Source organism: Stegodyphus dumicola, chromosome X1 (assembly GCF_044657685.1).
Source record: "Stegodyphus dumicola isolate Sdum_Otavi_A_Nest chromosome X1, ASM4465768v1".
NCBI lineage: Eukaryota > Metazoa > Arthropoda > Arachnida > Araneae > Eresidae > Stegodyphus > Stegodyphus dumicola.
The window spans coordinates 101,753,983-101,767,912 of record NC_140780.1 but is presented as its reverse complement, the minus strand read 5'-3'; the positions used below and the strand labels follow the sequence as shown (position 1 = coordinate 101,767,912).

The following is a 13,930-nucleotide window of genomic DNA, read 5'->3' as shown; positions in this document are numbered from 1 at the left end:
ATTCTATGGGGAGATGAGGCAGATTTTCATTTAAGTGGGACTGTTAACACTTAGAATCCTCGAATTTGGACATTCCAACAATTGCATTAAGTTCTGGAAATCCCAATGCATTCACGAAACCTTATTGTTTGGTGTAGGTTTACAGCAGATTTCATCAGCAGACTATTCTTTTATGAGAACATTATTTTGGCAGGGCCACCCTCCTGTACCGTTACCACGCAAAAGTATCATGGTATGCTAACTAATTTTTGTCATTCCAGAACTTCAGTAGAGGCAGTTGGTTTATTGATGTATCAGGCAACTTTTATGCAGTAAGGAGCACCAGCGCACATTGCTATATGGGTATAAATGTTATTGTGCCATTACGTCGCAGAAGAAAGGGTCATAAAACGCTTTTTGCCACTTGCATGTACGCCTCGCTCCCCATTATTTTTTCCTGCGGGGTTTTTGAAGTTCAAGGTCTATCTTGGTGGGGCCTCGAGCTCAACGATCTTAAAGGATGACATATCTTGGCCTGCGCTGGGCCTTCCTGGCGACATATTACGTTCAGCCGTCGAAACTGTTATGTACATGATGCAATTTATGATCCACGGAAAGGTGGTCACATTGTAAGAGGTCTCTAAGGAAGCGCGTTTATTGATTAACGTGCTCTGGTGTACTGAAATATAATCTTTCTAACACTATTGCGATGTTCATTTGCTGTATCTAAGCAATGTTTCACTGAAATTTCTTATTTGTTATTGATTTGTTTATTTCTCAGTTGTGTAGATTAGAACAACGTCTCATTTTCCCTATCAGCAACTTTCGAAACTATTTTTTACTGAATTATTTTTCCCATGTCGTCATTATTTTCTCTTCCAAAGTTGGTGACATTCCAAACTGAGTTACAGATGGCTGTAGATAGTGTCAGTTTAAAAACAAACACCTTGTACTTTTACAGGTTACTATATTACAAAGAACTTTGACTGAAGTAGTTATCTATAGCTAGACTCACCATGGATATTTTTTGCCGAAACTGGAACAATTTTTAGAAAATACTCAAGATAGAAAATTAAAAATAATAGTATAAGCTCCTATGACTGAAAATGCTAAATAAAGAAGTTGTTATCAGAAAATAACACTGAATTAAAAGGAAATTTTAATAATAATTTATCACTATTATGAATTAAAAAAATTTTCTTGTTATTTTTAATGGCATAGAAAAATTCACTGCAGTTTAGTTAACTGTTAATTTTATAGCTTTGCAAAGCTTTTACGGTTGATTCAGCCACTCTGCCTATTCTTTACACCATACGATATTCATTAACGAGATGTATTCTGTTAATTGAATAAGACTGAACAATGAAAGTTTTTCTTTGAAATGACTGAAGAGTTGTATCCATTTTTCTTAACTTTTATTTTTCTAATTTCATAATTAACCGAACAGAAAGCTTTTGCAATCAAAAGTGGATACATGTTTATTTTATTACTTGCGACAATTTCATTAAAACTGAAGCTTCCGCTTCATACTACACTGGTTATCATTAATTAAGGAAAAATCACAAAAATGACGATTACTCGAAACGTTGCATGTAGAAATGAATGAAACTGACCCACAGTATACAAATACATAGCAAGGTATAAAATAACACGAAAAGAAATTAACACACCATTATGGTGTTATAGAAATTAGCGTATGTATAAAATGAACAAATCAGATGTGTCAGTTTGGTATAGAAAAATTACCGTCAAGGTAGAGTTTGATCTCCCTTAGAAGCAATACAACACATACAGCGATGAGCGATGCTGTCAGTTATGCAGTCTGTTAGTTTCGTAGGAAGTGAAAGCCGTTGCATTTCCAAAGCAGATGTAATTGTGGCAAAGGTATGAAGAGAAGGGCTGAGAACAGCTATAAATCTTCCTAAAGCATCACAAACATGGTAGGATTAGACGCGGTTATTGACCTGGCCACTCCATGCGCTGAATTGTTTGTTTCTGAAGACAATCATCCACGATGCGAGTACTGTGAGGGTCTAGCATTATCGTCCTATAGCAGGAAATTATTAGCTAGTGCACAGCATGAAGGCGCACATAAGCAACAAGGATGTCATCTCTATAGGCCTGAGCATTCGTGGTTCCACGTGGAAAGACAAGGAGGTCTTGTGCGTCGAGATCCAGAGAGATACTACCCCTAACACAAACACTGCTTCATCCATATGCGATGCTTTCGCGGATGTTTGATGGATGATAACGGGTTTCAGATTATCTCCTAATGAAATAACACTTACTATCGCTTTGGAAGGTAAACATAGATTCATCCGTAAAGAGAACAATCCTCCATCGCTCGGCTGTCCAGTGGACATGTTGATGTGCCGAGCTCAAACGTTCTCTTTTTATGATGTAACGTGAGCTGCACCCTAATGGCTGGTTTCCTCGCATACAGACCTGATTCATGAAGTCTTCTACACAAGGTTAACGTTGACACCAACCATGAGATGACTGTAGAAAGGGATGATCTGAGGTGAGGTTGTATTCTTTCGTGCGCATAACAACAAATATCAGTCATCAGCCCTCGTCATAAGGGATGGCTGTTCTTGGCTGAAACTCCTGGATACCGAATCTGTGGTTAGAAATTTTTTCCAAAGTCTGTGAATCACAGAAAGGCTCACATTTATCCATTTGACCGGGAACATGGAGCTCATGGAAAATTATTCTATGTCCAGAAATTGTTGAATTTTAGTTTAAAAATACCGATGCTTCAATTCGGTTCGGACCAAGACAGCCACTTGCTGCCTAGGTTATTTTATTAACATGTTCCAATAATTCGCCTTCCCTTGCTGACCCTATTAATTTCATCTCTCAGTTACAAGTCACACCTACCAGAGATAATTGTATTGACTCCTCGTCTACTTCAGCTTCCTCCGCAACCGGAATTCCCATAGTTGACGAGCTTTAGGATCAATTGTATGATTATTTATAATCTTAGTTACATCATAGATTGCGTACAAATTTAGAATAATTTAAGTTGTCATGTTATATTTTGATGAATGCAGTTTATTTTATGTTAATTATATTTATACCAGATATTGGAAACAATACGTATTTATTTATATTACTCAGAAAATAAATACTGTATCCATTTCGTAGTAAGCACTTTAAAAAAAACATTTACTTTAAAACTTGATTTTTCTCAAAACCTAATTTTTAACTATTGCGCACATGATATTTTAAAAATAGTTAACAATACACACACGAAACTTTGTAAGCATTTTTATATGCATATCATCTTCTAACTTAACTAAAATTTAGTCATCATATTAAAATCAAAATAACAATGCAAGGAAATATTAGAGATTTTTTCATTGAAAACCATTTTTTAACATTCAACTCAAAATAAAATTAAAACTTAATCATGAATATCTTAGAGTTTCGTTCACAATAGTTTTCGGATGTTATGGAAGCTATATATTAAATATGAAATTTAAATATTTAATAAAAATTTTGAAACTGTGTGAGCAACATAGGAAACTGGCTTAAATAATTAAAAACTCACCTTAAAAATAGATTAAATTATAAAACTATCTCTGGCAACAAGAAATTTCTGGTCACTAATTCTCAAATTAGCTTTGTTACACAATGAGCTATAAAATTGGGCGTAACTGTTTTTAAAACAAATGTAGTATCTCAATTCTTAAGCAAAGTAATATATTGAGGGTTTTAAGATGCACGAGCCCCCTTAATTATTTCTAATATACGTTTCCGAAATTAATGCAAATGTAAGGAATGTTCTGGAAATCTGCTAAATAAAATTAAAGGAAAATTGCAACAATATTAATCATTTTATCTCATTTTTATTTTTATATATTACTAACAAATATTTACGTGCTTGATTAATTTAGTGCAGTACTATATTATTATATTAAATTATACGTTGTTGAACGTAATACAGAAACTCATAGAAAGTGATGCTCATGCTTTAAAAGACGATCTTTAAAATCTGATAGTCTATATTAGCGGTGCACTGCTTTTGATACACAACGTTGTTTATAACCGCAAAAATTTGCTAACACGTATCACTGAATTTCTTTTTATTGTATCTAGATTGTTGGTTTCAATATATCCGATGTACAAGTCTCAACTAGAGGAAACTTTTGATTTTTTTTCAGTTGCTAAATGTATTTAATAATGACGAAAGTAAAATAAATACATTTTTTAAAAGTTTGTTATTTTAATCCCTTATTTTATTTACGGGATGTTTCCAAAATCCTCTGCACAGACATTAGGTTAATTGGAAGCAGGAAAGATAAAATTATGCAATACCTTCGCTGGGAATCGAACCACGGACCTCTGGAATACGCGCCCACCGTTCAGACCACCGCACCACGAAAGCATGCCAAGAAAGTGGGAGAAATACCTTATACCTCGTTTAGAAAACAGCTACACACAGCTATGCTATGATCGTTATTCGAAAAAAAAAACAGATGTTGATGTATATTTAATTTCTTAATTAGTAAATTCTGCAAAGAAAAATGCTTTGAGAAACTTTATTTTTTTCAGAAGGGTTTTTATAGATAATTTTTCTGTTTACGTCACATGTGAAGAAAGCGAAAGGGCGCTTAATGGAACTAATTTGACTTACCAAGAATAGAAGTTACCTCAGCTAATTGATCACTGGTGGAGCAGTTTGGAAGTAAATAATTGAAGTTTAGTATATGTTTGTTGAAAACTATTAATTGGCAAATCTGAAAGGCTTCATTAAATAGTCACATAACAATTCATCTGAAATTCGCTTGTAAGAATTAGTTAATGTCTAAAAGGGATTCTCATGTAGAGCGGAAATTATTGAGGAAAAATTTACGGACTTTCATATGGTTTTAAATGGTGTTTATCAACTGAATTTTGAATTTTATGTGGATAAACGGACATTTATTTAAATGTTACACAAATAGCGAGCAATGGGGCTACATGAAAATTATCCTTTATCGTACTTTATCCTAAATGTTCATTTAGCATTAATTTTCCTTCATCCTAATATTATTATAATAAAAAATTCTGAACAATGATCTTAAACTCGCAAAATGATACTATGAGTGCATTGCAGTGAGTAAAATTAAATAATATGTATAAATACACCGTAATGATTAATGGTTACCAAATGACTGGCTTGAAGACAGATTGAGTCATTTTCAAATATATTCTCAATACAAATTTTGGAATGATAAAATTGTGCATAAATCCTCTCGTAAACAAAACTGACATTTTGGAAACTAACCTTGAAAGAGTAGCAAAATTTATAATAACAGATTTGGGCTGCGAGAAATATGCGAAAAATTCAGATCCATAAATGAGGTAAAAATATTCCTGGAATGAATTCCTAGATGAATGCCAGCAACAAAACTATTGCTACGTCAGTAATAGAGAATGATACCTGTAACTGAAATAGCGAGTGGCTTCTCTTATTTACATGCTGAGGCAAAGTTTAAAATTTGCACGAATTAAGAAATATCAACGTAGTTCCAGGAAAAAACGGACTTGGTAAAAACCGCTAGATCACGATGCTGTCTTAATTTAAATGTAATCGGTACACATCCAGCATATTTCAAAAGTTTTAATTTATCATACTTTTATGAATTCTCCAGTTCAAATGAGAATCTCAGTTACTCCTGAGGTGAACTGCTCTAGGTTGTTCTTGGTTTTTGTGACCACCGTGTCCATGTGGAGCGGGCATACTAAATCTGCAAGACTGGAAAATCCTTTCATGCAGTTAGTGGCAAGAAAGTTACGAGGTACTCGATGCCTTCTACTTAGTTGTTTTTAAGTAAAACTGCGATATTATTTAGGAAAAAATCACTGTGTCTGCGCAAATGGTAGCAGCTTTGTAACCAAATGACAGATGCTTTCATCTTTCATCCTTTATTTTTCTTGCGCTTGTACAAAAATAGACGTTGGGTAGCTAAAAAGACGTCTGCTATGCTCTCTTCAGATAATTTACTTTTTGCTATCTTATAGTGAACTGATATTTTTGGTTGAAATTGAAAATAATAATAATAATATTAATAGCGTAAAAGACGCTATAAAACAAACAATAAATAATTAAAAATATGTTTTTACATATCTAATTTCATATTTCGTTTTTTAATATAATGATATGCGAAATAGAAAGTATCAGATATTAAAAATTTATTTGATACACAGTAAGTTCAAATGTGAGCAGTTTTTTTTAATGGGTAATAGGTCACTTCCCTCTAGCTTTAGTTATTCCACAAAATACTTGGCATGTCTAAATGTTCATCTGAGAATGCTGTCTCCCAATCCTTACTTTTATTTTTTTATTCTGTGTATTCTATGCAGTCATATATAAATACCTCTATGGCGTTTCGTGGAATCTATATCCATTATTTTCATATAAGTGCAAATAAATGACATATCTATTGTTTGAGTTTAAACTGATTAAGAATGCTTCCATATTTTTGTAATAAATTTGATAACGAATAGCATTTTCTTTCCATATCAGGCATTCATATCAGTTATTTTAAGTGACAGGGTAAACATCCGAAATCTGTGGTTACTGTAGGATAATATAAAAAGAAATTATTTAAAAATTCCAGTTCAGTTAAAAACATTGTCTTCATAGCATAGCGGTGTAAAACGCTTCAGTAGCTTACAGTTTTCGCACTTTCGCCAAACATGAATTGCTTTAATGATTCTTGACTCCTTTCTCTATGCGCAATATTGTGAACGCTGGACTGTAATTGAAAGCATGGTTTTCTATTGCTATGCATTCATGGCTCAACTATAAGCTGCTCAGCTATTTTATTCTTTTCAAAGTTTTGTAAATAATCGAACTCGGGTAATTTAGCCAAATGTGATGAATGCAGATTGTCATATTTGCACTCTTCAGTTTCCTCGCCTGTTATATCAGAATACGTTTTTCTCGATTTTTCTTATAAAACTGTCATTTTCAAACGAAAGTGTTATTAATATGAGTTCTAAAACTAGTTTCCAGACTAAAAAAGACTGTCTACAAAGACGATTCTGCTTCCGTCATAGGAAGTCTTATAAGACTGCTAATAAATAAGCCAGTTGAAAGGCAGTACTAAACAATTTCATCGCTACAGCAGTAGGTTTTTAATGCATTTAACAGGAAAAATACCTACTTAGTATTGTTAGGTAACTAATTGCATTGCGACAAAAGCTAACTTCTGCTTAAAAGTATGAGCAGTTTAAATAACTACGTACTACCAATAAAACAGAGTCTAACTGCTTTGACTAATAGAGAATGAAAGGCTCTTCTCACTGAAGAATTTGATAAGTTATTACTTACGCCATTGAATTCGAAATACTATAAAAAAAGCACAACACTAAAAATTATAATTCAAGGCAAGATTAGAAATATGTCAGAAAAACGAACAAAAGTTTGACATATTCCGCTCGTTCATCTTTACAGTTAAAATAGGATCGTATTAAAAAAGATAAAAAAACATTTAAATTTTACAGTTATGAGGAAACTTCGATATATATTTGAAAATCCAAAAATGACTGAGTGAATACATTACTGAAAATAAGGAAGTCTTATTAAACGTCTAGCATAATTCCCATAACTTCCATTCTGCTTTCCTTTTCGATCAAAGTACGAACGAGTGTTTTGCTTTCCTTACCAGACAACATCTGTAAATTGGGTTGACATAATAGAGGGTGTGGATATAGGGAGAATGAACTAACTCATGTCTAACCGCTTTTCAATTTGATTTTTATTCAGTGGCATATTTTTGACCACATTCCGGATATCCCCGAGAAATCACACAGATACAAACACATATGTAAAGTTATTTAATGCAGGTGTATTAAGTACACATAAAAGCTTAATCCAGCTTCGATTATAATAGACTCTCTTTTAAAATTTAACTAGCTGCTAAAATCACATGTTAAATGAACTCAAATCACGTTAAATGAAAAGATGGCAGTAGACACTAAAGAAGATTGTTTCGAAAAATTGAATAGTATGGCTTTAATAGTAGGAAATTAAACGTAGGTATAAAATCAGAACTAGAATTGCCTGTAAAAACAATAAAATATTCTTGGATTGATTATAGGAAATCCATATCGTCGCATTCCAGTGACTTCTTTCCCATAATTTAGAATGCAATTTGTTCCATTCTATTTCCTTTTAGTTTCGGTGCATTTTCTGTATTATATATTGTTTGAAAGAGCTGAAACCGAAAACTGGTTCTGATGACGCTTATAAATTCTATAAAATATCAGTTGATATTTGGTGTTGAATACAATAAATGTTTCCGTTTCCTTGATGCTTTTGTGCGTTACATACCCAAAAAATTCAGCTTTTCTTCAGTTTTAAAATCTTTATTGATTAACTTTCCTGTAATAAACATTATCCATCAGAAAAAGTAGCTGCTTTATCCGATTTTCTACTTTGTGTTTCGAATGTTCTCTTATTAATCACATTTCATAAGATCTTGAATTGAGTTCTTGCAAATAATGGAGAGATATACATGATGGTTTAATAATGCATTAAAAATTAACTCCAGAAATAAAGATCTTATTTTAATGAAAATATAACAGGAAAATTTATCATCTTTCCTTTTATCATTTCAAAATCGTATGACTAATTTTGACTATTAAAATAATTTCATGGTCGTAAAACATAATTTTTAGGCGATCTTCTTTCGTTGAGATTTTCAGCAGATGTTTAGTACAGTGGTTCTCAGTCTTTGCCTCATGGACCCCTTTTACAATTGCTAAACGATCATTACACCCCACCTTTCGAAAATTCGAAATATATGTACACATTTATTAAATTTTAGATTATTTTTAACGTGTTTTATAAATTAAACAAGAAAAGTATAAAATGGTGATAAATACCAAAACTTGAATAAAAATATTTTTTATATCATAAACTGAAACTAAATCCTTAACAAGTAAATAAAAGGCGAAACTATGAAATCCACTCCTATGGGGAAATTCCCCATGGAGTGAGAACCCCTGTACTAGTAATTTCTTTTAACTAAAAATAGACATTTACGAACTTCATTTTTAAATGAATGTGTTTCCTTAAGTTATTCGAATGAAATAAAACATCATTAATTTAATCGTAGAGCTACGAAATCAATTATTAGGTCTTTTATATCAATAACTTTTTTAATGTCTGGGTAGTCTCAGAATATTTTTTTAATTGAATGATCAAATGAATTTTGATTATTTAGGTATGGCATGGCATTTTAGGGAGATTTGCATGAGAAGTGGGATGAGAATTCTAAGGGGACTTTCTATGGAGAAGTTACTTTACTCATGGAGAAAATCCCGAAAACCTATTACCATCTTTAGTTCAACCGCAGAGAATAGAAGCAGGGTGAATTGCTGTTATCTTGACGCTTAATCCTTTCGATCACTGATTGTCCAAAACTTCCATATAATAAAAGCCGGAACCATTAACAAACACATGAATAATTTCTGCACAGCATTTTCTGAATTCACTAAAATTTTGAAGGATACGTTCAGCCAGGTTATTTATTTTAAGAAATGTCAAATAGTTCATGTCGTCTAAATCAAATCCGAGTTTCGCTTTGAAATAAGTGTTATTAGAAACCTGATAAACTCAGTGAGCAAAAGCAGCCTGACTATGCTAGAAGTTCCTGCTAGCATGCTCAGGCTCATAAGCTTTACGGCTGCGTCTGGAAATTGAAACCATGACAAGCCGAAACCCAGATATCTACAACATTTGCCGATTTAGATCTAGAAATTTCTATGATTCCCCTATTAGAATTTTTTAAAAAAGAAACTAAAATACTTTAAACTAAGATTTAGAGTAAGAGATTCTACAAAAGGGATTTGTACTTTAACTTGAGAATTAATAGCTTTCCAAATACATTTTTGCTTAGTACTGGTATTATAGGAAAGCGTAAATGATTACCTGCTTAAAAGAACGAACACCTTCGAGAAGGATTTTCTAAGAGAAATGGCTGATATTCGTATTGCACAAGGTGTAAACCACAAAAATTCCCATCCTGCCAGGCTGTTCATCAAAATTTGCACCCACATTGAAATATCAGCGTTTAGTGGTTTTACTGGCGTAGCTGAAAGTGGATCCTTCTTTTGGGTTAAAAACACTATAATTTGGTAATCAAATTAAAATATAAAATTTAATAAGTTCCAAAAATATCTGCCAACTTTTCTCTTCAGAAACGAAATTATTCTTCATTATGACTGAAAATATCCTACGTTACCTTCTTAAAAGTATCAATACTTAAAAGTAGCAATCATTAAGAAGTATAGATACTTTTAAATTTGCTATTTAAAAGTATATATACTTCTTAATGATTCTGAAGAATATGTGATGGTTAGAAATTTTTAATTTTAACGACGAGAAGCTGAAAGAGTTTTAGGTAACATGCAATTACTTCTGTTTTAGGTACTTCTGTTCTATTGTCATAATAATAACGCTACAGAAACTGGCAATGATTTAAAAATGATGTAAATTTGAGCTCTTTAAGGTAAAGAAATCAGATCCCTATATCAAAAGATTATTTAAATATTATTACATGTTTTTTGTCAATTGTTTGATGCAGAGAGATATACAAATAAAACGTTTTGCACAACCAAACGAATATAATATTATACAGAGGAATTTTGTTTTTCTACATCCAAATGTTGTGGGGATATATTATTTTACTTAACAGTTATTTTATTTTGAAGCAGCCTTTCCTATTACTCTTGCTTTCAACTCATGCTTTCTTGTGAGAATATAAATGATCTAGTGCACAGGTATTCAAATGAGGTAGAAAGAAATTTTTATTTAAGGGAAGGTTTTCGAAAATCAATTAAGAGCGTATTCTGCGTGCCTGAAAGCCACTTTCCTAGCTTGCTTTTCTGGCGATTAGATGTCTGTGGCGTTGAACACTTCTTACCATTATGCTTGTTTACGCCGACCTTTACGAGTCAGAGCCAGCCTGCGTGTAAATTAACCTGTTAAGCTTAAGTGTAAGGCTAAATTTAACTCCATTTAATTTCAAGTTAGTCGTTACCTTTTTGAGGTAAGCCGGAAGTATTGGCTTTTCTTAAGCACGAGATGGTGCCATTTGTGAACTTTAATTTGAGTTAATAAAGGGTCTTTACACACTTCTCCTGACTTTTCTGTACTTTGAGGATAATTTTCTAAACAATCTTCTAACGTTTAGCTTAGTTTATGATACCAAAGCATACGAGACGTTATAATGTATTTATTAATTTCCAGATAGATGGTTCACTAACATGATATAAAAATCCATCATATTCATATTTTATTAATTGTTTGGTTAGGCTGCTTATGCAGACCTCTGAAATGTTCTTTTTTAATTCTGGAACTTTAAAGTAAGTGTAAATACCGAAAATAATGCTTTCCATATTTCACAGAATATCCAATATATGGTTGCAGCTACAATTTGCAGGCAAAGAAAGAAAAGTAAACGGAAATGCAATGTGGGAGAAAAATTAGATTTAAAAAAATAAAACATGGAATTTTGATTTTTAGCTAAAGCGTTAAGCTATCAAAACATTTTTCCCTTTTAGAGAAAAGCGAAATGTATTAATTTCTTTAATCTTGAAGCTTTTAATGCTATACTTCAGGTCCACTCTTATACTTTGTCACTCAAACAAAATGAGGGTTTTCGTATCCTTCAGACGGATATAAACATAAATATTAGAATTGGAACCTGTTTTTATGAAGTTTCATTTTATTATATAGGCGAGTAACATCGAATTTCTATATGAAACATAACGAGATTAAACAAATTAAAATTTAATACAAAAATGGTATTTTGTTTCATAATTCAACATTGATTAAAAAATAATTCAAATGCAAGCGTAAAATCATTGATTAAATTATATTATAGATTTAAAAATGATTCAGTATTGAAATGCTAAAATCGTTGAATTCATCAGTAACGCTTTAAAAATAGTTATTTCCTTAACAACTTGAACATTTGAAGAACTCTGACTTAAAAAGCCTAATTAACAGTTACCTAATTTGCATCCTGGTTTGGGTCCAGGATATATCCGGGCGAAATCTAAGCACTGGCGCTTGAAATATTTATAAAAAGGATCATCGTGTGGTACCTGGATATTCATGCAGTTGGGATGTTGGTGCTCTGGTGGGAATTTGCAGCATTCAATGTCCTGTTTATCATGATCTATAAAAGAAAATAAGAATTCTGGTTACAATTTTCTGCTACTTCATATATATAAAATAAAATTATCAAATGCTCACTATCAAATGTATTAGAAAAACATTATGAAAGTTCAAAATATCAGTATTATATCTATGAATTTTTAAATTTGGGCAACATGAAAGCTGATACAGCTACGTTTTTTTAAAATTTATATAAACATTTTTCTAATCATAATACCTAAATTATAAAAATAAGATGCTCAAAACATAGTTTTAGGAAACGAATTAGCGTATATTTAATAAGTTTTTCTGTTTCATATTTATATCCGCTTTTTACGATGAACAAGGAGAGAGAGAGAGACAGAGAGAGAGAGACAGGGGGACTCACCTCTCACTGAAAATCATAAGCAACCTTCTCTACTTTTTCACTGAGAGCCAGTTGCCGAAGGGGAAAAGAAATGGCTCCAGCGCTGAAAATGCAAGTCAACGGATCAGTGCTAGCCCTAAAATACCGGCACCCAAGAGTTTTTGTTTTAAAGTAAATCATAAAAAGCTTCGCATTCCTAGGCCGTGGATATTATACGTGATAAAATACTGAAATAAACAGTGCATTTCAGCAATATAACATGACTAACATCTCTTGAATAGTTGGTAATAGATTTATAGTTCCAAATGGAGAACCAAATAAAACAGGCTCACCCATTATGAAAATTTTGGTCATGCCGTACCTTTTGGAAAATCCGTGAAATTGAAATTTTCATACCGGGCTTCTGTGGCGAAGCATCTAATTATTAAATTGTTCCTTAGACTACTTAAATGTTTTTATAGTGGAATTGTGCCAAAATATGGAAATAGTTCCTGAAAGCTGCCAAAATGTCATGAGTTAAGTAACTTTTACCCTGACATATAGGAAGCGATATGGGATTTGCATAGAATGAATTTTCATAAAATACGATATTCCGCATTTTAGCAGTTCGATATAAGTAATTTGAAACTAGTCGCTTAGAACTTAGTCATCTTTCTCCTTAAAATAATTATTCTTAGAAACATGCTTTTGAAAACTTAACGTATGAAAATCTCTATAGCAAAATTTGCGAACGGTTCCGAAAAGCATAGTAAATTTTGATACGATTTAATTATTAATAACTTGGATTATTTATAACCTATGATTCGATTACAGAAAAACACTTTTTTCACTGTTATGTTTTCTACGATGTCAGTAAAAATATGAATTTTCATGAATTTTTACTGGATGTTATCACGAGACAAAAGTAATTCCTCAAACGTGAGCTATGTGTTTGCAAGCACTCCATCAAAAAAATTATCTTTTTGAAACACCCCATGTAAAGACTATAGAGTAAGCAGTATTTTTAAATAAAGTAGAACATTAATTACACAGACTGACTAACTGGGATCACAAGACTATCTGGATATTCAAAAAATCCAAATAATTTGGTAGCTGTTCTTGTTTAGGTGACCTCCATACTCATCCGAAGGCTTAATTCTTGTTTAATCCTTTTTTTAATCTTTACTTAGCAGTACATTGTAAAATTATGCGCTTCCTTTTTGGTGTGATATTAACAAAATGAAAAGAAATGTTATGTTTCATTCTAAAGGGAAGTAATTGTCCTTAAAAATGTCACGCATAGAAAACAGTACAAATAACGCCAAAAGAGTAATAGAAAAGTACCAGGACAAAAGAAACCTCATAGGAAAAGCGAAGTGACAATTCATCATCACGTTTGTTTAGTTTGCATTTAGAAAAGAAGCCTTAATTATGGCTGAGATATA

The 13,930-nt window shown here is 32.1% G+C and overlaps 1 protein-coding gene across 2 annotated transcripts in view; it reads right to left on the bottom strand.

Annotated features, from left to right (window-relative positions):
* The window catches only part of LOC118188027 (chorion peroxidase-like), a 240,501-nt gene that overhangs the window by 74,906 nt on the left and 151,665 nt on the right, over positions 1-13,930 (bottom strand). For both annotated transcript variants that reach the window (XM_035358359.2, XM_035358360.2), the window contains exon 7: positions 11,994-12,161. In XM_035358359.2, coding sequence (XP_035214250.1) covers positions 11,994-12,161 — 168 coding nt within the window. The remainder of the gene's footprint in view (positions 1-11,993; positions 12,162-13,930) is intronic.